Here is a 26,536-nt window from a genome sequence, read left to right as displayed (position 1 = left end):
AATAGAAAGGAACACAAGTGAGGCATGGAGGAGGACAGAGAAAAAGACAGAGTGCTACACACATGGCAAGGACAGAGGGTTACAGAGACAAACAGGGAAACAAGGACTGAGAGAGGAAATGACCATGGCACGTGCAGGTGGGGGGCGGGAAGGCGGGCAAGGCACAGCAGAGGAATGGAGAAAGGGAGGCATGGCCAGCAGGACAGAGGCTTACCAAGACAAGGGTACAATGAGGGAGAAGGGCTGGGCCATAGCTGCAGACAGGTACAGGCAAAAGGACAGTGAGAGGGACAAAGAAATACAGTCACAGTGCAGAACAAAAAAAAAAAAGACAGGAAGAAATGAGGAGAAATAAAGATGGAGGCAGGGAGGGAGAAAGAGAGAGACAAAACATAGAGGAGAGAGATTGAATAGTATTTATTAAATAAATATTGAGTATTTGTATTTTGAAAGAAAAGCAAGAACAAGAGAGAGTGAAGCAGAGAAAGAAAATGGGAGGGGGACCACACAGGACAAGAAAGGAACACAAAAGACACACTGGATGGAGAGAAGGGGTAGAAAGTTGGATGTAAGGCTGCAAGAAAAACAGGAACAAACCCCAAGACTTATTAAAGAGTGTGGCTGATGAATGTGTCAATAAACCATGAACAGAACTGCTTACTGTCGCGGCTCGGACTGGGACTCATTAATTACCATCTGTCTCTTGCCAGGGCCATAAACTCCCTGATAAAACATAAAGTGAAAGCTAAATGGCTGATGTGCTCCATGTTTCTTGGGCTTGGTAAGCAGTTTTTGTTATCAGGTTGGACGACACATATACCAACACCAGAGTATATTTAAATACAGTCTAAACACCAGCAAGTTTACGTATTTCCTTCCAAGAGAACTGCAGAAAAGTTATACTCAGGGACACAGACATTCCAAATACTAGGAGTGTCTTTCATGAGAAAAAAAGATATAAGCTGAAAGAACTTGCCTCGATGTAGATCAAAAAGTTCATTTAAACACTGTCCAAGAACCTGAACAAGCAGGCCAACTTGAAATTTGCAGGAGATATGTCTGTTAAAAAAAAGTGAAGGAAAAAACTGGGGGAACAGCTGAAGCAACTTAATTTAAAGGTCAATTATATTTTGTAAGAGTCTCTGCATTTTTATTGGATATAGCAGAACAGCCAGCACCACCACCACTGTGAAAAAGCACAGACAAAACCCCCATGAAATAATAAAAGATACAGGAACTTGAGTGTAGCTAGAAAAAATTAACTTTTTAAAAGCTAATCTATTTGAGATAGCCTCTACCTACAGACTTGTCCAAGGAAGAAAACTAATATTTATTACATCAGACACAGATATATAGAATATTGCTCTAAACTGGGGAAAAAAAAAGTGAATTTTACATTTCAAATGCTTTGCAAGCAACATTAAAAGTTAACGTGTCACAAGACATTGTTTCAGCTACCCTCCCCTTCCACAAAAATCTTTATATCTATAAGCCCTAGTAAATACATTCCACGGTCTCTCCATTGTAAATTACTACAGTGTGATAAACAGAAGCAAATCAAGAAAAATGAAACACTAAAGCTGCTATATGTGGCTGTAGTACATAATCACAAATAGCTCAGTAACTTTTTATGATGCTTACTGATTACCCTGACCGCAGTAGTTCTAATCTTGGCAAACTGGCCGCTGCCACCTCTACCAATGCAAGCTTGCAAACAAACAGGTAACCTGGACTTTGAACAGGTTTTCTATTGGTCATCATTGCTTGAGAATAACTGGAGTCCAAATACCACCTGCAACCCTTTTTTAGTTCTCAGGAAGAGGCTAACAGACCTCTATATAGTGCCAGCTTTCTCTTTGCATAGGCAACAAGAACTCAAGCCTCATAAAGCACAAGGTTAGGTAATTAAGCATTCAGCTGGCCTAAGTATACTCTAATATTAGTTTCATTCCCAAACCCATGTAAAAATACATTCTAAAATAACCTCTTTAAAGGGGATCTTCAAAGCTGAAGATTATAAATAAACAAGAAACCAACTCCCTGCAGACTCAATCAGGGTTGTCAATTCACAAGAGGTTCTTAGTCCTCCTTCATGATACATTTGATACAATTAGTACTCAGTGGGAATATACTGATACATCACTACATTATTATAAGTTGTATGTGCAGGTTTCTATCCATCTCCTCTTTCACAGACTTGCTGGCAGAGGTCGGTTACTTCCCATAAAATTTCTTATTCAGAAGAAAGATCAGAAGATTGACGTTCACTTTTGCTCTGTCAAACAACTTCATGACAGCAACACCTTCATACTGCAGCTGCAAGAGATCCTGCCGAAGAGAACGTTCTTAATGAGTGAGGAATCCTCAAGACCTGACAGAGAATATAAAAGACCCTGTAGTACAGTAGATCTTAAGGAATATCAACAAAAAAGTACACGGCGTAAGATAGAAAAGCGAGAGACTTATTAAAGAGCCACTTTTACTGTGTAAAAAATAGTCATTCTAAGGCATTTAAGGTCTTAAATATCTTAAGCAGTGGGTTAAAAAAATTACAAAAGAGAACAGAAACAGAAGACCATTCTACGTAACCCAAATTTCAGATTCAGCCATCTCCAGCCTTGTCATTTGCACAGTAGCCATAAAGTTGCTGTAACATTTAGAACATTTAGGTTTGCTATGTGCCTAATTCTATCATGTACCCATGAAACATCACAACATTCCAGCGTCCCTTTCTGAAAGCTTTAGTTGCCACAGATCTCAGGGAAGTGGATTACAGCACTTCAATCTATGGCACAAAAAGAAATGGCATCTCAGTCAGTATGCATATGATGTCGAGTCAGTCTCTCAGGTGTTTATGTGGGCAGTATTTCTAGTTATACTTTGCTTTGTCAGCAATGCACCTGCACTGATTTTATCTCACGGATTAAATTCTTCCCGCAATCCCACTCCTGCAGGTAACATGGTGGGTAGGTGTGGGCATGTGGGTGGATGTGTGTGATGTTGTATCCCTTGTTGCTGTCCTCTGACAACATCTGCTTTATCTGCAAAGCACTGCTACAAAGGCATAGTGGTATAGTAAACCATGTGCCTGAGAAGCGAGTGACCTTGGGTAGCCCCACGAACCGACAAGTTCGTGACCAGCTCTGACAGATTAGGACCTCAACATACTAGGGGAGTCCTCGAAGCAAACGAAAGGTGTGAGGCAGCTGTCTATCCCAGCAGCCAAGCCAGCATAGACTAACTGCAATGCAAAGTGCTACTGTGCACAATCTGTTTCGAGAGGCCTGAGGCGTCCACAACTAACAAACCTAATGAAGACCAAGATGGACAGGAGGTGGGGAAAGACAGGGACAGAGACACCAGGTGTGGAAATACTGGCATGAGAAAAAGAACAAGGAACCGTTTGGGAAAAGGTCAGCATGCCTGTTTGGTGGCCTAAGTAAAGGCTGACACCTAAGGAGGACACCTAAGAACTGGAAACAAACAGGTAAGTATAGGGGAGCAGAAAGAATACCAATACACAATGACTGGCTGAAGCCATCACACACAAGCCAAGGTGACTGCTGCCACAGACTCCCAAGCTCTCTGCTGTAGCAGGAAGTTGGTGAAAACGCAAGTGTTTGTTTTGTGTGCATATGTGTACACATAATTAAGAACACAGACCAAATCAGGCTTTCATTAGCAAAGAAACAAAAAGCAGTTTGGATCCCCTGTACGTGTTGCATCTGTTTCACCTGCAACAAATGGGTTATTTTTGAGAGCATTATTCAGACCGTTTAGGCAAAAAACGTGTCATTGCTATTTTGATGAAGAGACTGGTAGGGGAACTTACATGACACTATTAAATAGGACAGTTCTTACCTGATAATGTAACATAAAGGTTTCCATCTGTACACCCATGAATTTTGCTTTAACCTCAAAATCTCCTACTTCTTCTGTGGGACTGATTTCAAAAATCACGTTTTTAAACCTATGAAATTGAGAAATGAAATCACAGGGAGGGAATACATGAGATGAAACCTGAAGATAAATTTCTAAGAATTCTCTTCTTAACTCTTTATTCTATTATCTCCATTTGAAATGAGCCCATACAAGCCAATCAGACTCAATACAACAATGAACGTAAGTCTAACAGATTCTATGTCCGGTACATCATATCTTCACACATGCATAGCAGGAAACAGGGTCATTTAATACAGTTTGCACAATCTAAGCAGTCTACTTTAGTGCTGCACATTCATGCCTCATTTAATGCACCAAGTACAAAGTATGACTCAGAGCTGAAAAAATTCTAGTAACAGCCAGCTCCTCTATATTCCACACAAGATGTGCCAGCTTCTCAAGGCTAGCAAACTACAGCTGGAAAAACTCAAGCTAGCATAAAGCTGATTTTTCAACAATGGAAGCTATTAACCATAGTAATAATTCACCCAAGGAGGTACCCTTCCATAACTGTGGGGGTGACAGAGAAGGGGTTAGGGGAAAGAGGATGTCATGTTTAAACCACATTACACTTCTCAATCAAATAACTGCTTTGCTCCAACCAGAAAAAGAGAACTGAAGAGCGATCACTATGCAAGGTGTCTTGGCACTAGGGATGCCAGCCCAGGTCATCAAAGCAACTTTTTCAGCTTTAATAACTAAGTCTAACAACAACACTAAAATTCCAGTAACAAAATTGCAAGACAATGTGACACAGCTTCAAATAGATCTCAAAATTTCTGGTCCTCAACTATCAGCACCTAGACTAGTTCTAAGAAAAAGGCAAGAATTCAGCATACCTATTTTCCTTTTCCTTCATGAAGGTTATTTAGCTCTAAAGAGTTTTAAATAATTGATACTCACTGGTTACCTTGCAGGTCCTCAATCTCTAAAAGCACTCCCTTCTCATGAAGTCGAGCTGCTGTGTATTTCAGAGAAATCTTTTTACTGTTTTTGCCTTTCATCTCTCGAGGTTTCTTGGAGACTCTGGGGAAAAAAGACAAACCAAACAAATTAGAAGGTCACAAGTAAAGACACTTTGAGCAGCAAATTTTCAATCCTATTTGAAAGAGGGAATAGAATCAGTATAGCTAAAGAACTATGACTAATGATAGATAATTATGTACTTCTACTAGTCAGTTTACCTATAAAGCACTTGTAGCCCAGATCAGATCTTTAATTTTCTACTATTTACCAATAACATTTAAGCAGGATGATGATGATGATGATGATGATAATAATAATAATAATAATAAACAACCAAAGTAAACAAAAAACAACCAAAAAACCAAAAAAAAATCCCACCCAAAACATAAGCATAAGGTACACTTTATAAAAAACAATACCATCTCCCACTAGGCAAAATGGGGTCTAATGACAACTGACATGGAGAAAAGCTGAGACTACTCAGAAACTTGCTTGTATTTTCATTCTGCAAACGAAAAGGGTTCACATTCTCACACCTGACTGGAGAAGACAACATCCTTTTTTTCCTCCAGAAAATCTGATTTTTCTAGCACTATAACAGCTGACTTCATTTGGCGTAGAAACAGGGACAATTTGCGACCAAGGGTTTCCTTGTAGGTAACTATGTTATTTTCATTCTCTGTTCCTAAGAAGGATGACAGGACAGACTGACTGAGCAGCAAGTGCCTATGTGGACAACAACCTTTGTACCACTGGACTCTCTGCACTCTCTTCTCCCAAAGGGACCAAAAAGTCTTTCAAGATTGTCTTTTTGACACCGTTCATGGCAAGGACCTCACCCTGTATTTTCTTACTGCTGCTGAGACCCTTTTGCTAATACTACTGCTGTGGGAAAGAGCTTGGACAAAGAGCTTTGAGCAGATAGCATTATGGTTCTTCTTAGCAACACATGCTTTCTTGTAAGAAGCACCTCTAGGGCCATGGAACCACCTGCTGCAGGTCATGAGGTTCAAGACCATCTAAGGAACCTGAAGGTGTGGAAGTCCATGGACCCTGATGAGATGTGTCTAATGAGACGGGTCCTCAGGGAACCAGTGGAGGAAGTGGCCAAGCCACTGTTCATCGTGTATGAGAAAATGCGGCAGTCCAGTCAAGCTCCTACCAACTGGAGAAGGAAAATAAGGTAGACGCAATCTGTCTCATCTCTGTGACTGGCAAGGTCCTCCTGGAAACTATGCTAAGATACATGGAAAACAGGGAGGTAACTGGTGACAGCCAATATACCTTCACTCAGGTGCCTGGCCGATTTGGTGATCTGCTACAACGGGGTTAATACACCATTTCTGGATGAGGTTTCTAACTTCTGCATCATCTACCTGTATTTGCGGAAAAGCATTCAACAATGTTCCACACAACATCCTTGTGTCTAAACTGAAGAAACAGGGATCTGATAGATGGACCACTTGATGGATAAGGATCAACCGGATGGTTGCACTCAAAGAATTGCAGTCAACAGCTTCCTGTGAGGATGGTAAGGCTCTGGGACAAGTTGCCATGCGAAGCTACCCCATCCCAGAACTGTTCCAGCCCAGGCTGGATGGGGCTTGGAGCAACCCGGTCTAATGCAAGGCGCCCACGGCAGGGCGGTGGGAACCAGATGGTCTTTAAAAGTCCCCTCAAAACCAAACCATTCCACGGTTCTGTGGTTCCAAGATACTTACTTGCCCTTGCTGGCCAAGTTATCCAAGCACGTCTTTATGTAACTTTTGTAATAATCTACTTGTTCTCCATAAAAAGTAGCTTTGGAGTTCAAGGCACTGTATGTCTGCTGCAGCTTCACTAGCTCTGCCTTTCTTCTCTGACGGTATCTACGCTGATTTCTGATATCCTACAGCACAGAGAAAGACAGGCAGAGAATTAATGGTCATTTGAGCTCTCCCATGTCAGTCCCAGAGCCACTGAGTACTTGAAACACACCATTAAATTTTGCTTAGTCTTGCTTCATGCAAGGCTTGAGCACTCATTTGCACTTGCCCCAGTTGAAGTGTCACAACTTTTTCTCTGTGATGACTATTTGTGGAACTAACCAACTCTACAAGTTGCACCTTCTGTGGCTTTCTTAAACTTCAGTTCTGTTCTAGATGAGGTGACTAGATTGTGCACTGAAAGCCCATAATATAAAAGCAGCAATTTTGCCAGCATTGGAAAGTATCTTACAAATTGAGCGCAACAACTATTTTTTGCAATAGCAGCACACAGACTTCATTATTTTTCTTTGTTAGGCTTTAAGCATCACTTGCCTTATTATCTCAACAAGAAAACACTACATTCATTGACTGCTACTTTAATTTGTGACTCATATTATCTATAGTACAATTAATTCTTATAAAATCCTTCAAGGTGATTATTTAGTTGGTTTACTTACTTAACATTTCCCATATAGTTTTTCAGTAAACAATGTGATATAAAATATATTGTCACTGTAGCAATACACAACAGTACCGGATCTCTTTTGTAAGTTTTTCATAGCCACCTGCCTTATCATTTAGGGATTCTTTAATGGACACATTTAAATCAAAATAACAATCAGGATGTTTTAGAGTTATGAGCAAAACTTCTCTGTGTGAATAAGCTTGCAGAGGCAATACTTGAATTAGTGAAATGGAGCAGAAGAACACATCACACATCAGGACCTCCCTTCCAGGCTATTAAGTTTTTTCTTAAAGTACCTGAGAACCTGGCAACACAATCATTTAAGAGAACAGAAACATATAAAAGTAAAGGACTTTCCACATGCCAAGAGGTGGAAATGCTGCAACAAAAGGCATGATTTTTCTCTATAAATTAGCTATTAAAAACCTTACTCTCCTTTTGAAAAGTCATGCCAGTTTCACAAAGCTGCAAAACTCCACTATGATTACTAGGAAATCATCAAATGGTATACCTTCGCAATGTCATTGATTAGTTCCTGGTATTTATTTTTGGCATTCACGGGCCCCAGTTCTGTCAACTTCTTCAGGCCTGCCTTGATTTTTTCTTTTTTTTCTTCGAGATTCAAGTTGCCATCTTCCTTTACAGAGATAGATTTTTTCATCTTATCAGGAGTCTTAGCATCACGAATGGCCCGTTTCTGCATAGCTCTATGATGCTCTGCTTCCTAGAAGAAAACAAAAACCTGCAAGTTCATAAGCAGATCAATTGCAAGGAGACAAAAAGAAGCAGAAACAGATTGTCTGATCTCTGGCATAACACAGGATAAAGAGTTTTGCTTGGCGATTCCCATACCGACTCAAATGAACACATTTTGATGAACACATTCTACACGCTGGAACCAGGAGAAGCCTACTTATCATCTAAAGTGGTCTTCTTCATAAACAGTTTCTAGCGACTGCTGCAGGAGTAAGATTCACACATAAAATTTACTCCCACTGTACACCCTCCTGATTATCATAACACCCTGCTCCATCAGTGGAGACAGCCTCACTGCAATACCTAAACAGAGAGTCCCACATATATCTTGACAGATGACGATTTCCAAGTCTAAAACCAGCACAGACAAACAGCATCATACTTGCTCTGAGGTAGCTGAAGTTTCCAAAATTTCAGTCAGCGTCTCCCCTGGTTGGAAGCGGATTACATCAACAATTAAACGTTTTGTGCTGCAAAGAGATCAAGGAGAATAGGAGAAAAAAATTTAAACAGAAAGACCTTTAATACTTTTCTGTTCTGCAACAACACCAATGTACTGATTTATTTAAAGTCAGATTATTACTAGATGAGCACTCAGGTAGTCACAGGCTAAACCAGACCAGAACCCTGAGAAGCACTTTACTTTTTGGACAGTGCATTATTGGAAATTGGTTCCTCGAAAGGTTCCTCTCTATAATATGCACAATTTGCTCCCCAAAACTCCTTCAAACAGCAAGGAGGCTACCCCATATATTAGAAGGTAGCCTCAGCACTGCCACACGGACCACAGAAATTGCATTCAAGGTGAAAGATAAAGCTTGTCTGCCTATGCCAAGTACATACTGACCCAAGATTTTTCAATTAAACTATCTAGCATCTCAGCAGGAATGCATCAGAGGAGGTAAACATACATTTGAATGTCAGGTCACTGCTCTGTACATCTCAGCAACAGGAATTTGCTTAAAACTAGCCAAGAGTCATTGTCAGTTAAAAGTGTTCCAGAATAAAGATTCTGGCAATAATAAAATCCCTGACAGTCCATTGCTCTCTTTCCATTAGGTTATAAGACCTATGCTTCTCAAAAAGACTATTAGTCTTCATCAGTTAAAAGTCATGCCACAGCATGGAAAAGGACATGGCTACAATCTCAGTGTATTTGGAGTAACAGTCCCCCCACATTTCCTTAAATTATGCCTCAATTCTCTCATTTTCACATGCTGATTAACTGGTAAACTTCCAGCTGCTCCTTCTTTTGAGTAACATACCTGGTAGTTACCCCCTACTTACTTCAACAGAATTGTCCTTGCATCCATCTCTGCATTCTCATCACCAGGAACGTCAAATTTATTAGTGAGTGTGAGAGAAACCTGAGTCTTTGCTAGCATTTCCCTGTTGGGGTCATTAACATTGCCAAAACCTTCCCCTGCCAAGCAGAGAGAGTTTATAGATTAAATCACATTCTTTACCTTCTTGACTTTTAGGACTTTGTAATTTTTCCCTACATAACAGACACAGAAAAACCAGACTGTTTCCTGTACTGTCCAAAGGACACTTCAAAACCCAAACCAACATTTAAAGACATCATCTTGAATATATCAGACTATATCTTGAATATCAGACTTTTTCATAACAAATCTAAGAGAATGCACTGGCCAGAAAAGCACCACAAAATCACCACTGTATCCCTTAAAGATTTACATGCATTCCACACTGAATCTCAGTATCTCACTGAGAAGAGTGGCTGAACTGCCAAAAGTAGAAAACAAAAATGTGATGATGCCCATATGTCCATGTCCTCATCAAAATGCATGTTTCAAGCTAAGAGCAAAGAGCGTGTTAGCAACTGAGCTTGTCATTGTCTCTTGAACAAAGTAAGCTATCCCATCAAAAAGAAATTGTCTTGCTCTAACTGCATATGAACTTTGACCAGAACAATAGCTGGTACCTTTCCCCCCATTTTTTAAAGGGCTGCAGAAAGATCTGACATATTAGCCACAGTGCAACAATGCACACAGGAGAAATGAAATGGGGAAGGAGGGCAAGTTCTAGCTAAACCCATGGTCTGTGCTTGTTCAGATAATGCCTCTTACAGTTCTTTGCCAGTGCTTGGAAGAAAACGTGCTTGCAATCACTGCTTTAGAAGGTTCTAACCTTTCTGATCAAGCAACTTCAAGGTAAGTGTTTGCTGTCAGAGCATCCTCTCCAAAATCTGTGCCTGGTTTGCCTCCCTCCCCTCTGCTAGACTAGAAACTTCAAATAACTGCAACACAGAAACCAATGAAGGAGAAAAACTTTTGCATCTTTCCAGTATGTGTTACACCCTGATGCAGTAAACTGTGTCTCAGGTTTCCAGAACAGTTTCACAGATTAGTAGTGTTAGTTCCTTCTTCCCCCAACCAGAAGAGGATAAAATTCTATTTTCCTTATGGAAGGTAACTCTAAAGGAGGGGGAAAATGTTACCTGTCCACATGCCAAAGACTCTTAAAGGAACACATGCTATTTAATACATTTATTACTGCACTCTGAAAGGAACACAGATCTATAGGTCACAGAACCTACAGATCTCCAGTAAGGACGGATCCTTGCAAACAAGCTGGAACAGGGACACAAGCACAGAGGAATGGCTCCAGTGTAATGGAACAAAGAAAATATGTCAATATCCATCTGTTTTCTAGAAACTTCTAGAGTGGGATGAGGTAAGATAGGTAGGGACAAGAGAAAGAACCCCTACTTTTTTTTCAGGGCAGTACATTATGCAGAGAAAACACACTGCAGCAAATCTGCTGCTTTTTAGAGCATGTCCTCCCGAAGGACCTCTGATGATTTCTTACTGTTTCCTTACTGCACTTTAAGTCATTTCAGTTAATATCACACATTACATTAGCAGAATAAACTAGACTACCTATTAAGGACTCAATTGTAGGAACCTCTCCGAGATCATCCAGCAGCTCGTGAATTGGATCATTGTGCTCAGGAGCAATTGCATCTTGATGGTCTAAGAGCAACTAGATGAATGGAAAAAAAAACCAATTATGTTTTAACAATACATCCTTTTCTAGACAGTAGAATTTCATTACTTTAGGCTGGTATCTTTTAGAAAAAAAATCACTGAACTCCAAAGCAGCAATGTCAATATTCAGATCTGCATCAGTATCACATACTCAAATGCTTCCCAAAGAAACTTACTGAAGCCGTACCTAAATTACTTGATTCTATAAGCCAACAAGCTCTCACAAACTACAATCATGACAACTTTCAGCCTTGTATTTGGTACATTTGTGTTTCAGACAGCAGCAGCATTTTCTTCACAAACACCGCTTATAAGGAGCAACTGTAACTAATGTATACTTACAGTGTGTGTATTGATGATTTCACCAATAGAAATATAAATTACTGGTTTAGTGAGAGTCACCAAGTCTGAATATTCATCAATATTAAATTTATCCTGCAATTCGGGAACCTCACAGGCAGCCTGAAAAAAACGTCTTCAGAACAAAGAAGGAGAGAACACTCAGTATGACTCCAAGAGTCATGTGATATGTCAAGAGTATTTCCTCCCCATGACAATGTCAAGCATAGACCCTCCTCTTTAAACTGTGGTACACTATGACTATGACACACTACAGTTTGCAGCTTTCGTTTAACACACCAGAAGTAACCTAATAAATTCAATCATTGATACTGGCCATGTTGACATTTGCTCATTTTCAGAACTGACAGAACTGCTTTCAGTGACCTCGTTCTCCTGCCCCCACTGCATTATCATCCTTTGCCCCCAACTACCTCTGGTTAACCCTTTTTCCAAAACACAGGAGATATGACAATTTTTGAACAAAAGCTTAGTTCAACTATATGAATAGCTAAATGCCAACCTGCTTTATTCCTGATCACCACTAGATTTTCATGTGCAACCAGGGTTCACATAGGACAGAAGAATGTATGTCTATTCTAGTTGTCCACGTTCAAAGTACTGTAATAAGTATGTGCAAAAGCAACCTTTATTCTGGATACATGAAACTCCTGACTTGGCAACTTCATGAACATACAAATCCATTGTTCATAAATTCCAGGTACACATTTTATCTGCCATTGTCACTGATCCTTGTGGCAGTCTGGCCTGAAATCCTTTTATTTTAAATAGACTGCATATTTGACAGAGACAGAATTTTCCATATTCTAGATTTACTGTTTTCCCTTTTTACTTTTAATGTTACCCTCTGACAAACTTCCCAACTTAATTAGCTATGGTCTTCTACCTGAATTTCTGGTATGACTGCAATAGGTATTCATTAATGATGCTTAGATGAGCATTGTCTCCCATGAACATCTTATTAGACGCAGCATGCTGTAACATCTTTGCAATGGAACCAAGGTTTCTGCGTTGATCTGTCGTCAGCTGACCTCCAGCTGAAAGGTCAATGATGTCAAATGCATCTGGTGCGACAATGGCTGGATTCATGTAGCGATAATAGAGTAAGTTGCCAACAATCTGGGAAAGAGAGAAGAAATGTATCAATAAACAAAAGTACAGGACCTAACCAAATTTTATTGAAACTACTCTCTGTTTCGATAAATTATTTCCTTGTAAGCCTGTTTCCAACATAAAGGTTCTGCTGTATAGAAGCACATACCATCCCCAAAGACCTACAGTGTTAAAAAACCCCCAATATCATAAAGATGCAATAGGGCAGTCAACACAGAGGAAAGCCTGAGCACTATTAGTCACAGGATAATACAGCAGGAGATATTCCTATGCATAAAGATTTAGAACTCCAACTTACAAAAATGTACGGATAGGAGATACTATAAGTTACCAATGAACTACTGATATGAGCATGAGACAGTGTCAGGAGAATTAAACGCAACTGAGTTAGCCTAACAGAGGGCAGAATGACCACAGTATAGAGGAATCCGATAATGAAGTTTCAGTGGGGAACAAGAGCCAATTTTTAAAGAAGCATAAAGCACTGGCTGCCATCTCTGACAAAGCAAAAATAGGGAGGAAGAATGGCACACCAAGAAGTTAAACTGAGGAAATCCTTTTCCATTTCTTGTCCAAATCCCTTCTCTCTTTCAGAATAAAAGCCTTTTTCTATAAGCCAGCAAGACATTCAGGCACAGACCCCTAGTTAGTGAGAAACCATTTAATCCAGAAGTAAGAAAATCAGAAGTACAGAAAACAAATGGCATTGGATGATTCAAATATCCAATTTACCTAGTCAAATGTGAGCAGCAGTACATTTCAAAGAACTACAAATAGAGATTATCACATTCTCCATATGCTCACAATATTCTTCTACCCTGTATTGGATATTTTGCCAAAAGTAATTCTAGCAAGGGAAAGTATTAACTCACCATGCTGATTTAAAGCAAAAGCTCTCTCACCACATGCTCATTTGCAGAAGGCCAGGTCACTGAACCTTGGCTTCACCTGCTTATCATGTGACTAAAATGCATGGAAGAGATTGGGGTCTGAACAAACAGTTGAACACACAGAGAAAAAACCAAGCCATTGCTAAGTTCCAGAAATTAATAACTGGTTCCAGTGAGGCCATGTTTGGACAAGTGTTTTATGCAAGCCTCTCACAAATTATGCCATGGGATATTAACAGTCTGCTGACCATTAACAGTCTAACTGTTTACTGACAGTAAAAAGAAAACAACACCCATGAAAGAAATGGAAATAATGACAATTGAACTTGCAGGGCAAAAAGAACAGTGTATTATATGAGTATCTTCGGCTGCTAAAAAAAAATCTACAGGTAGATATTGCACGCAACTGCAGTTTTGACTTTCATGTGGACAGTTGCATTGTTTCCATGAGGATTAATAAAACCTGCAGTTTTCCACCTAAATTTACAGATGGAAAAAATTAATTCACCTGCACAGAAAGAACCGATGTCTCAGAATGGGAAAGCACAGAACTAGAAAAGAGAAGAAAACAGCATTCAGATTGGTAATTATTTTGTAATGAAGCAGAGGCAGAGAAGCTTAAAGAGACGTTGTCAAGTATTCTAATAACCAAACTATATTGTATTAAAAAGTAAAGCGTTCATGGGCATAAATTCAGAATTTACCAGAAGCCACAAAACCAAAGAAATTTCAATGAAAACCCCAACACTGTAGTCATCTAAGAGCAACTAATATTAGGATCCTTTTAGTTCTCCAAACCAACTGAAATGTGAAATACAAAACTGACCAGGCATCATGGGAAGCGAATTCTGCATACTGCCATCAAAATACCCCAGTGGGTTATGGATGGGGCATTAGGAATATCAGAATTTGGCATACAGACTTTTTAACTTCTCTCTTTAAGGAAGGAGCAGTAGGCAGTGAACACACTAGTTAACCCAAGGTTTACTTTCCAGGAGCAACAGTAAACTCCAGGTCAAGAAATCTAAAGGTCCAAATGCCCAAGATACTCAAAACAAAACAGATGCATCAGGATACTTCCTTCTAAACAACGTATTACATCTCAAGCAATGTGTATGAAGCTAACATCACTAGGCTGATGTGAAATATTTTCCATCTGTAGAGGTAAATGAATGGGTTTACATGTGCTCAGCTCCACACATACACCTAACAAGAGAGAAGAATGAGACGTGTTCGCCACAGCCAATATGGCTGACAATCATTCACAAAAGTGTATAGATCCTCACCTTCAGAAGCTCATCCTCACCAGCATCAGGAAACTTCTCAAGCAGGGAGTCTTTTAGGACCTTGGCAATGAAACGCATTCCATACCTGAGGCAAAGAAAAGGTCAAATAAGACTGCTGCAAGCATGAAGACACCAGCAACTTCTCAGGGATAACACCTGTGCATCAGACTCACGGGATTTTGTCCACTGAACTAATAATGGCAGACAAGAACTTGTCTGTCACTGTCCTCATGTTTCTGATTGAGGCATCCAGACGCGTCCTCACCTCTTCATGACTTAGGGCTTGCTCAGGAGTAACATCATATGGCAGTTTGCTATTTGAAAAAGTCAGACATATAAAGGAGAGTATTACTCAGGCTAGTACACTTCAAAAATGTATAGCCTGACACAGAAACATGCTTATATTCACTTCACTGCCAAAAACTATGCACTGCCTTTAATTAACCTGTTTGACACCGTCAGAACTGAAATTCTGTTGCTTTTACTTCCTTTACTTCCCCTTGCACTGGCCACTGAGAGAAAGACCCAGCTAACTCAAAATTTAATCTTTTTTACAGCATGCACACTAGGCAAAAAAAGTACCATCCATAACACATAGTGGTACTTCAGACTGTGAATTGGTGAAAATGAAAGCTATGCATTTGAGTATTAAAATGATGAAAACTTGGACACAAGAAGAGCAGCATCCATAAACTCATACTGCTGAAGGAATAGTTATCCTTTTTTCAATCAGCTGAAACTATTGCATAGTATTCCAGTGAACACAGACAAATGAAGCTGGTAATTCATAAAGGTGTATCCTAAATCTCATGTATAGAGAAGAATCTGAATACACATCATCACTTCCATTTTTACCATGCCCAGAATTTTGCATAAAGTGTGCAAAGGTATATGACTGCTTTAGATATGGAGGAAGTCATTAATCTGTATGGCTTTTGCTTTTTTTTAAATACATTAAAAAACCCCAATAACACAACAGAATCCTCAAGTTCTAGCAAATCACATCCATTGAAGAAAAAGAGACCAGAATGACACAAAATCACACAGCTCAATACAATTGTCATCAATAGCAGATATTAATTAGAAAGATGTTAGGACCAATTAATTAAACGCAATGTGACGCTTTTTGCCAGCAAGCGCGGCTTTGTGTGCTTGAGACCAGTACCTGTTTGCACAGGCCAAGCGTGACATGAACAGGGACTGACATGGAAACAATTCCCAAATACATTTTCTTACAATACATTCTTTTAGGTTAGAGGGCATCTCATAGCTACCTATCAAGTTAACATAGGAAAACACCAAAGAGCATTTCTTTTTCCATCATTTAATGACATTCCTGTTCAATACTCTCAGCACCATAACCAGAGTAAGAACTTTAGAACTCTCAGATGAAAGTTGTCTTGACGAGAAAGTCAGTTGGACAGATGCATGCAGCGGAGCCAAGGATGGTTTTGAATGACTAACTGAGCAATGCAAAGCAGCTAAGCAATGTTTAGAAAAACACAGTATTAACAGGTCCCATACCTAGCCTCTCCAGTTTGAGATTCCATCTGGTTAACCCAAGACTTGTAAATATCCACAGGATCAGTTTTGATATTAAGTGACTTGTCATCGATGATTTCCTTCACAACTGGTGCAAGGATCTGCCTCAGGGCATTCTGACCACGGGCACCACGATTGAAACTTACCACCATTTTAATAACAGTAGGATTCCCGGTCACAATTTCATGTATCTGGTCTACTTTTGATCTGAAGAAGAAAGAATCTATTAGAAATTTGAGGTATGCATAACTCTGTCACTGCCTACACTTCCCTGGACTACTGTTCCAAGCATAACTTCGGGGGTGGGGTGGCAGGGGGAGACACACAAATTTTTTACAAGTTGTTATTTGTTTCAGGGTATATATCATCTTCATGCTTAAAAAGCATTCCCAAAAATACTTGAGGGTAGTTCCTCAAAAAGTTCATAGCATATTCTTCCTCACAGCAAGTTGTGCCACTCTGTATTGTAAAGTCATGTAACTCAAACTGACACTTTGAGTTACAGTCATCTAAGTCCTGTTACACTGAGCTCCTAAGGCCCAACCAATCCAACAAAACATGTCTGAGGACAGCCAGAGCTTCTAACACTGACAGGAAGTAGAAATGCTGAACAACAGAGATTTCAGACTCCTCATAAGCTTTTGGAAATCCAGACAGCTTAGATTTAGCGCTCTTCCTGGCTCCTAAAGCCTGAGTTGGCAGTTTGTTGGACATATTTATAATCAGACACTGGAGAATTGAGATTAGACTGAATTTTAGCATGACTTTGCATCAGATTAGAAGTAGCTGCCATGTTGAGCAGTAAAATCTTGATTGAAGTGAAAAGCCTTCATCTTCTATAGGCATACTTGATTCTTCTTTGATAGACTACATTAATAGATATGCAATGGGAAAAGGACAGTGAAGGGACAGATTAGCATTATCTACATATAAGCTTCACATGACTTCACATGAAAATGTGCCTCATTTTCAGGAACTGCCAAAACTGATTCAACAGCAAAAATGTGTTGTATGCTACCACATACTTGATCTCTTCCTGCAGTGCTGTTTGGAAAAGTCGCAACAACAGGTATTCCTCTCTTTGATTGGATGCATAGTTATACAGCGTGAAGATGACAGAGTCCATGAATTTTGTGGATTTATTTTGAGGCATCTGAAAAATCAGCTTGGCCAAGTAGGTTGGGTTAGTCTACAACAACAAGAAAAATTACTTAGCGTGCAAGTCCCCGCTGGTGTTGCTAAAAACTAAGGTGGCTCAAAACAGTTGCTGGCTGGACTTGATTTTAAAGGTCTTTTCCAACCTTACTGCTTCTATAACAATGACAGTGCACAAGCAAAGACTGTGCTAAGACATATAATCTTCTATAACAAAAAGTTACCAAGTGGTGTAAGAAATTGCTTACCTGAAGTAGGTAGAACAAATGTTGATAGGCTTCTAACTTTTCTCTCTTTTCTTTGCTCAATGCTTTCAAACCTCCCCTTTGTTTGTTCAGCATCATCATGTCAGAGAGCTGTTCCTTGTTCTTCTTGGTAAGTTTTTTGCTATGAGAAACAACATCCTGGAAAGAAAGAACAGGTACAGATTTCACTCTGAGAAGTTTCAAACAAGAAATACTGGAAAACAGCTGCATCTGAGAGCTACTTCTCCTGGATGTGGAAATGCAGGGTCAAGGAATGTCTGGGGCTATTACAGTGAAGGATTGTTTGCTACGGCAGCATTTTCTCCAACTGGAAGTATATGTTCTGCTTTGTTCCTGACTTTGTGAATTTGTCTGAAACCCTACAAGGGTTACTCACTCTTGGTAGCAATTACAATCAGAACTGGTAGCATTCTGAAGGCACTTGGAAATGTTTTCCTTTTTTAAACTGGGCTTACAGTTTACAAATACTGTTCCATATCCAGCTAGCTCACTACCTCCATATACTCTGACAGCAATGGCACTTTTCACTGCAATCATCAGCCCAACCACTGCAGCTTCCTTCTAAGATAAATTACACTACATCAATTGAGATTTTGCACTCAGAGAAGCCTAAGTGTAATGAATCCAGGACCACATGAAAAGCTGACCAGTACTTCAGCTTGAAGAAAAGACAATGCTGTATCCGCAAGAGGTTTTTTGTTTTGTTTTTTTTTTTTTTTTTTTTTGGGTTTTTTTTTTTTTTTTTTTGCAGAGGGGAAATTAATCACACCAGCCAAGCTTAGATAGAGGGCGCTTCCTTTATCAACAATCAACCCAGCCACACAAGCATGTCTCCTGCCTCCAAAACCACCCCGTGGCTGAAAACTTGTGGCATGTGACTAGTTTAACCACAAAGGAGCAAAAAAAAGAGTCTCAAAGCCTTTCATTACAAAACCTGTTGCATTTGTTAGATCAAGGTAGTCTTGCTGCCCTTTTTAGCTTCAGGACTTGTTTCTTCTCTTCCTACAGTTTTCTTTCTAGCGATACATACTAAATTAGTGGAATGAACTAAGAACATACCGGGAGTAAAAACTAGGTCAGGGGAAATGTTTTCCACTGGGCCTGAGCAACCAACATCTGAGGCCAGAAGCTCTCCATGGTAACCACCACTGGGCTCAATTCTATGTGTAGCTGGTCTCCCAACAACACATTTCTTACCTGCAATGTAATTTTGTTTTTCACTAGCAAACCAATTTTGATGTCCATGAGATTGAGGTCATTCTCCAGTTGCTGATTGGATCGGATCAAGGTTACAACTTCTTCACGCAGTTTCATTAGCTCAAGCTCCTCCTGAAAATCTTGGTCACTCTGATCCAGCAAGTGGACAAATTTCCGAACCACAGCCATAGGTGGATTTTCAGCATTAACTAAAAACAGGCAAGAAAATAGGTAACACTAGGGTATGGCAAAAAGAAGTAAATATATGCCTTATCTACGTTTAAACGGCACATCAAGGACCACCCAGAGTCAAATTAGTACCATCTTGTCTAAACAGCTTCAGACATTTTGATTCTTCTGTTTTGAGAAAGTTGTAAGAGAACTAAATCAAGAACAAAGTCAGTAGTAGCATAGGGTAGTCCACACTGTCAGAGCTAACTGCAAAGCTACAGTTCTATTTTTCAGAAAAAAAAAAAAAAAAAGGCAGCTAGAATCAACTTCTCCTTCAGCCTCAAGAACTACCTACTCCCTGCACTGCCCTATCAACTTTATCCCAACTGCTCCTCAAAACTATCTTGATGTTGTAGATCACACAGCCAATATCATACTGGTTGACAAGAAGCTTGACATGACCCAGCAATGTGCACTTGCAGCACAGAAAGCCAACTGCATCCTGGGCTGAATCAAAACCAGTGCGGTAGGAGGTCAAGGCAGGTGATTTCCCTCCTCTACTCTATTCTAATGAGACCCCACCTGGAGTACTGTGTTCAGCTCTGGGGCCCCCAACATAGTATGAAGGATGTGGAGCTGCAGGACCGAGTCCAGAAGAAGGCTAGAAAGATGATCAGGGGCTGGAGGATCTCTCCTATGGAGACAGGCAGAGAGAGCTGGGGAATCTCTTCTATGAATCTATGATCCCTCACAAACAGAGATTCGAGGCACATCAGTTTTCTCCTCTTGGCAATACTTACTGAGGGTTTTGTAGTCTTCTCGGGCTTTGTTTGCTCGAATAAAGGCTTGAATTTTTACAACATCATTTATCTAGGATTTAAGAAACAAAAATGCACTTGACATCATTCTGGAAAGAGTACCGAAGTCAGGTACAGAATACATTTAACAAGATAGCCTCTTACATGGTTTCTGAAATACTGCAGACGATCTCTGTAACGTCTTCTGGCTTGATACATCCTGGTCATTGACTGAATCTATTGAAGGGTAACCAAAACACTCAGATAGAAACCTTATCTACGAAGTTCACTACCCCAAAGGCTTACCAAAACAGTCAGCAGAGAACCTGCACTACCTTTACTACTTGGTCCTTTTGTGCGCGTAGGTAATCCAAACGGCTTTGATATGCCTTCCTTTGCTTGTAGCCACGCCATTGAGACTGAAAACAAAACAGGCACACTGACTTTACCTTCCTAATTGAACAGAAGTAAGTACAAATCTGAGCTTCTTTGTGTTCCTCAGCTTCCAACTGCCCTTTTGGCTAAATGAAACATCAAGGAGAAACACTTGTCCTTTCAAGAGATACACTGTGTGAAGCATTAACTATTTAGCAAATGTAATCGTGAGAGACTTGATGTTACCCCATGAAGAGCCTGGGCCTTCTGAAGCACAGTAAGGGAAGGATACAGTGAAACAGTCAAGTTGACAGAAACTGTTCTACATGAGGATCATGTGTTAGCAGCTGCTGCTCCTGAGAATAATGGTGTAACATTTTAAGCCTTCCCAGCAGACCCACAGCCCCCCACACTTGGGAAGAGAAGTCAGGCAAGGGGTTGCGCTACACTAAAAGGGAGAGTGTGCTATTTTAATGAGCTGGGAGTGGGTGTGGAGGTTTTGTTAAACATACAGGCAGAGTATGTGCTACTTAGGCAGAAACAAATGGACATATACTGCTGAAATAATAAAATGGTAATAGGATGCAAAGTAACTATTTGTTAAAGCCTCCTCAAATAACTTTTTCTTTCTCCAATTCTGTGTGATTATTGGATTGATTATATATGACACCTAAAAGTGAATAATACACCAAAACTCACCGGAGAAGGAAATGTTTTTAGATAAGTTACAATACGAGGAAAGACAATTGTGTGCTGTAACTACCTGAATTGAACAAAAACTGTTAATAAGCTTGTGTACAGAAAACAACTGCAGAGTAAAGTTCCAAACAGAATTAAAGGGTATCACTACCTGAATGCAAGTGATTGCTGGGACTTGCTTCTTCAAAAAATTCATTCTTGAGTTGAATTCCTGCCGAACAAGATACCCTCGACAGCAAGCCTGAAGTTTCATAATCAGGTTCTCATTTGCAAGCCACAACTGTTCTCGGTTGTATGCTGCAGTGACTCCAGATATGGTGCTCTGATTTAGTGTTATGATAGGAAGAGAAGCCAGAAAAAGAAAATGGAAATACAAGAAAAAGGATGTTGCATCAGCTTTCCACACTGTGCTTGCAAGAAACTCCAAAGTTGTCTTTCAAAAAACAGTGACATCATGGTCCCATACTCTTTTAGTGACAGGATAAATTTTTATGAAATAGGACAAGGAGTTGTGACACATACAATCTGATGATGCCTAGCAAATCAAATTAGTTACTAAGTGTGTTAACATGACTATGGCATTGAAGAATTCTATCTTAGAGCTGCATTAAGGGTGGGAATGGTGAGAACATCAACTTTTGAGAGAAGGAGCATGTGTTAATCTATTACTCTACCTGTATCTCTTCCCGTGACAGCTGAGTGTCATTTTGCACAAATTCTGCTGGTTCATCCCATCCTCCCTCTTTGGTCCGCAGGTTATGGTAATAATGATAGCCTCCTCTCACCCAGTGTTTCACCCACTCACTGCCATTGCCTCCTAAGAGCAGAAACTGCAATTAGAAGTCTGAAACTCTGACAAGTGTATTACCTTTCACACATACAAATGTTACAACCAGGAAATTTACTTTACAGATTCTTCTTCCTCCAAGCAAGGAAAGGAATGTTTCTGAGTCCCTAATGACTTCACATGAGAGCTACCTAAACACAACACATTCTGTAAGTGAAGAACATTATACTATTCATACTCTTAAAAAAAAAAAAATCAAAAAAAAAAAAAAACCAAAAAAACAACCTTATTTCACAAAGCATCCACAGCTGCTATCTAGAACACAAGATTTTTTTCCCAGGGGCTTTTTTACCTCTAGTTCCAATTCCATGTACAATGAAGTATCTTGCATTTAATTCACTAGTAGTTAGCTACTTAAGGTGTACCTGCTGCCCTTTTCTTAACTTCTGACAATTCTTGCTGGTACGTCTCAGCACATTCTGGAGTGACTCCGTATAGCCCAACATCAGGTGAACGCAAGGCACTCAGGGTCTGGCTAACGTCACCATGATCTACTGCTTCATTAATGGCCAGAATTCCTAAGGAGACTTGGATAACACCAGAAAGCAAGTTAGTTCAGGGGTTCAGTAGCTCACAGCAAGCACAGAATGGCAGAACAGAGCAAGGCAACATGAACACACTCTTAGAGCTGGGTTGTATGTAAGATACACAAATTTTAAGTGCACATAAACATGAAATATAAATAAAAAACCAACTAGGCAACTTGCAGTATAGAGGCCTCTTCAGTACAGAGTATCCAACCATGTGTGGAACTGCGCCTGACAGCATGTAATGTGTGTGCCCAAAGTCCCGGTATGGTGCTGATTTACCACCAGAACTTTTCAACACACACAGTTACAGCTCTCCTCTGATGTCTGTTTCAGTTAACACAGTTTCTTCTGGCAGAGCCAGTCGCAAATCAAAAGAGGTCTTTTCAACAACCAGAGCAGTAATTACTTAATTGTTTCTGCAGACAGAAACAATATTATTACAAAGACTGGCATGCAACAATGGGTGGACCAGTCCACCGGCAAACTGCGTTAAGGAGCAAAGGTGAGTATCAATGATGTGTAGTACTCTCAGTATCCAAAAAAACATGTGAGTGTTTGTCTCGTAATACCTAAGAGAACCAAGTCAAGACAACAGTACCTCATGCAAATAAAAGGTAATGCTCACCAGAAAACACCATTTCAATAGCGCATGTGAACACTCTCACTTCTAACCAACCACCCACTGACACGCACAATTAGTCGCCAACGACAAACAACTGGATAGAGATTTGTCCAACAAGGTAACGTGGTCTAATGGTCACATGCAAAACCAGAAAAAAATGCATATCCCTCCCACAACAGAAGAAATTTAGTATTTGAAGAATATGACATTCACTCCTGAAAAAACCACACCTCCACCAGAAGCCTGTAGGCTCTTTTGGTTTTCTCTGCCACATGTACATGACATTTCTAGTCCCCAGCTCTTCCTTAAATAACTGGTATTTGGCTGGTAGTAAGGATTAATTGCAATACTGTGTGGTAATACTTACATCTCTGGGACTCCTCTGTGTCCCTGTTAGCCTTATGAATCCCATCCTGAATTTCATCTAACCAAAGTACAGCGGTTTCATCCTGTGTGTCCTGAAGAGAATACAACAAGAAAAATATGCAATATCAGGAGAAAAGTATCACTATTTTTGTCAGGTAAGATAACCTATATTCAGAAACAGCCAATAGAGTAGTTTTCCATAACAGGGGGAAAAAGAAGTATTTCAGTCTTCCTAACTAACTCCAGCACAAGGACATCATGTGGATTTGTGACTGTCAGAGACTACTATGGCATTACCAAACTAAATACTTTCTCCCAGACAAAAAAAAAAATTCTCAGGAAACAGAACAAACAAGAAATTCTATCAATAAGAATCACTCTAATAAACTGAGTGAACACAAGGCCAGGGACTTAGTACCAGCTAGTCCTAAAGCCATACTAGCGAAGAGGATATGATTTCCCAGGAAGGTAGTCCTTCAACAGAAGAGGACTACAAAGAGCTGCTGATGCACATCTGTATGCAGAAGCTAACAAAGCTTTGGGTAACTAACGTCACATCAGGTTGTTCATTTCTATGAACACAAAACTTCACAAACCTATACAAACTAACAAAGCAAAAAGCATCGTATGTGTTGTAGATGGGTGTACACACACAGCAGTCAAAGCCATGTTTTAAATCTTTATTTTAACAGATTGCCTGTCAAGGAGCAGTGATCACACCGTATCCTGTATTTTGGCTGGGAAATCTAGCCAAATGAGTTAATGTTACATGCAGAAATTTGAGAGGAGGAAAAGGACAAGTGTTTTGCAAGTCCCAAAATATACATAAAGAACAATGACCCAGCAGTTGCCAAGTATAAGCTTCTCCCCACCCACTGGTGCTTCCTGTAGGTAACTACCAAAAGAAATGCTAAGATGCAACCACCATCCCTCTGACAATTTTCCTCATACAAAGAGAACACAGGAAACCTTTAGTTCTGGGAGGGAATAGTAATCACAATGCACAAAAGAATCACTATTTACAACATTCAAGAGCTTTAAGGCCAGACTTAAAATTAACATTTCCTTATGTGCTTTCCATATTTTAACCACTGTTGGCAGTGGCAGATCTGAAACTAACTGGCTAAATGATACTTCATTCAAGAGCTTAACATGACCTTCACAGGCAGACTTCATCTGAAATCCAGACAGTCCCACAAGAGTACCAGCAACAGCAAAACTCCTGTCCAGGATGTGGGGGATAATCATCATTGTAACTCTACTGTACTATCTAGCCACAGAAGTCAACCTGAAGACTACCCAAACCATGTCAGGCTTCTCTACAGTTTTACTGCTGCAAGGCTTTCTGCAAGATACACACAGTGTAACATACTATAGAGTCTACTGTTTTTTTCTCTCTCACCTCATCACATCAGAAACATGCATGATGCAGCACTCCCCAGCCAAGTAAGCAACCAAACAAGGTCTTCAGGTGAACAATAATCCTCCTCAGCCCCAAGATACAGAAATCACTAGTTCATAACAGTTGACTTAAGTTTGTGCTTATTTTCCCCACACTGTTACTGTATAATATAATCTTCCTATTTCTGGAATTATTCCCATGCTGCTGAGAGAAGCCCTTTATTTATCTTATGCCTAAATAAGGTAATTTCATACCAACTCAGAAGTTACCACCACAGTCTGGCACAAGTTTAAGTACAGGATAAAAAGATTTCATTGTTTCATTCTGACTCAGCGAGAGGAAATGCTTCAGCACAAAATGGATCCTGAGGAACATTAACCCTGTCAAGACCCTTGGGAAAGCTGCTTAATTATTTTCATCAGAACTGCGTACAGTTTTTAGCTATTGTCATCACCCTGGTTTACCTTTAGTCAAAAACAAACTGTTCAACACAATCTAGACTTTAGCCTCTATACAAAATTGTGCATTGCTACTAGAGCAATGAGCTCCACAGCAGAAAAAAGAAAACAAAACACTCTCAAGCCACTGAAAGCAGACATCTGCTACGTCTCTGTAAATACATAAGGAAAAAAAAAAAAAACAGTGTCTTATCCCTACTACCCAAAAATCATTTGCATACACACAGGTGCACTCGTCATCCTTTCTGATACCTGTAACATGAAACTTGCTCTTCCTCTCTTCACCTTTCAGTTAGTGAAAACTGCAACAAGTAGGTAGAAGTCCTTGACTAATGACAACTTCTGCTCAAAAAAGTCATAAGCTACGGAATTGTCATCAGGTGAACAACAGCATATATTTTGCTGGTAACATGTATGTTGTTTCACATCTTTTTTCTAATTTATCACTTTACAGATCCGCTTCCAGAAACTTTCTTATTTGCCATATATATAACTATACCTAAGAGTACATTTAACACAGAACATTAGAATAAAATACTTAAGCTTGCAGACAGAAAGAAAACTTGCAATGAGAAGTTCACTACTCCTGGAATGAACCTGGTCTCCTCACAAAACCAGATAATTAATATTATTTTTTCACAAAAAAAAATACGTCTCTCACTTGGGACCTGAGTTTAGCTATAGCAAGCCAACATGTGCACTTAATATCCTATACCCATCTCCACAGTTCATGGATTCACACTGCTAGCTGAAATCTCTTTCTGATTGGTTAAGACTGGTTGAAGGTATGCAGAATGCTCACCTCTCCATTGCCAATTTTGATTCCTGACTTTCAAGACCAGTAGGAAACCAGGAACTAATGCAAAGGTCTTTCAAGAGGTGCATTTAACTGCACTCACCTGCGCTTTCTCTCTCTTGGCTCGAAGTAGCGTATCCTGGTAATGCTGTGCCACCTTTGGAGTTACACCTTCCAATTTTGCTGCAGGAGTCTGTAAGGCTTGAAGAGTCTTCTTCGTGTCCCCTTCATCCAGAGCTTCATTAATAAGACCAATTGCCAAAATCCCTAGGGAGAAATGCAAAGGTGGAGGAGAAAGACAAAGTTCCATTCTTGGTTAACAATAATCACAAGCATTGCTTCAGATGAAAAGTGTGGTTAGTCCTTCCTAAACCAAGTAACAGCTCAGAACCACAATATTTTTTAAAGAAAACATTATTTACTAGCAAAGAAACCAAAGCTATTTCTCCCCCCCAAAGCAGTCGTAATTCTTGAGCGCTGCAACCAAAAAAATAAATTTTCAAAGGGACAAAAAAAAACCAAAAAACACCTCAAGCAGACCACATGCAGGGACAAA

General features: G+C 39.8%; 1 protein-coding gene across 1 annotated transcript in view; it reads right to left on the bottom strand.

The window, feature by feature from the left end:
• Positions 1 to 1,123: 1,123 nt before the first annotated feature.
• The window catches only part of IQGAP1 (IQ motif containing GTPase activating protein 1), a 53,122-nt gene continuing 27,709 nt past the window's right edge, over positions 1,124 to 26,536 (bottom strand). The window contains exons 15-38 of the mRNA XM_041418604.1: positions 26,084 to 26,247; positions 23,326 to 23,416; positions 22,172 to 22,333; positions 21,634 to 21,776; positions 21,111 to 21,281; positions 20,221 to 20,304; positions 20,051 to 20,122; positions 19,889 to 19,958; positions 18,918 to 19,126; positions 17,703 to 17,858; positions 17,325 to 17,488; positions 16,282 to 16,506; positions 14,931 to 15,071; positions 14,758 to 14,842; positions 12,355 to 12,587; positions 11,451 to 11,583; positions 11,001 to 11,103; positions 9,385 to 9,520; positions 8,480 to 8,567; positions 7,853 to 8,065; positions 6,630 to 6,796; positions 4,846 to 4,968; positions 3,862 to 3,970; positions 1,124 to 2,328 (exon numbers count right to left, since the gene is read on the bottom strand). Coding sequence (XP_041274538.1) covers positions 2,215 to 2,328; positions 3,862 to 3,970; positions 4,846 to 4,968; positions 6,630 to 6,796; positions 7,853 to 8,065; positions 8,480 to 8,567; positions 9,385 to 9,520; positions 11,001 to 11,103; positions 11,451 to 11,583; positions 12,355 to 12,587; positions 14,758 to 14,842; positions 14,931 to 15,071; positions 16,282 to 16,506; positions 17,325 to 17,488; positions 17,703 to 17,858; positions 18,918 to 19,126; positions 19,889 to 19,958; positions 20,051 to 20,122; positions 20,221 to 20,304; positions 21,111 to 21,281; positions 21,634 to 21,776; positions 22,172 to 22,333; positions 23,326 to 23,416; positions 26,084 to 26,247 — 3,356 coding nt within the window. The 3' untranslated portion in view covers positions 1,124 to 2,214. The remainder of the gene's footprint in view (positions 2,329 to 3,861; positions 3,971 to 4,845; positions 4,969 to 6,629; positions 6,797 to 7,852; positions 8,066 to 8,479; positions 8,568 to 9,384; positions 9,521 to 11,000; positions 11,104 to 11,450; positions 11,584 to 12,354; positions 12,588 to 14,757; positions 14,843 to 14,930; positions 15,072 to 16,281; positions 16,507 to 17,324; positions 17,489 to 17,702; positions 17,859 to 18,917; positions 19,127 to 19,888; positions 19,959 to 20,050; positions 20,123 to 20,220; positions 20,305 to 21,110; positions 21,282 to 21,633; positions 21,777 to 22,171; positions 22,334 to 23,325; positions 23,417 to 26,083; positions 26,248 to 26,536) is intronic.

Source organism: Onychostruthus taczanowskii, unplaced genomic scaffold (assembly GCF_017590055.1).
Source record: "Onychostruthus taczanowskii isolate IOZ18803 unplaced genomic scaffold, ASM1759005v1 scaffold6, whole genome shotgun sequence".
Taxonomy (NCBI): Eukaryota; Metazoa; Chordata; class Aves; order Passeriformes; family Passeridae; genus Onychostruthus; species Onychostruthus taczanowskii.
Note: the sequence above shows the minus strand (reverse complement) of the source record. Positions and strands in the feature narration are given on the sequence as shown.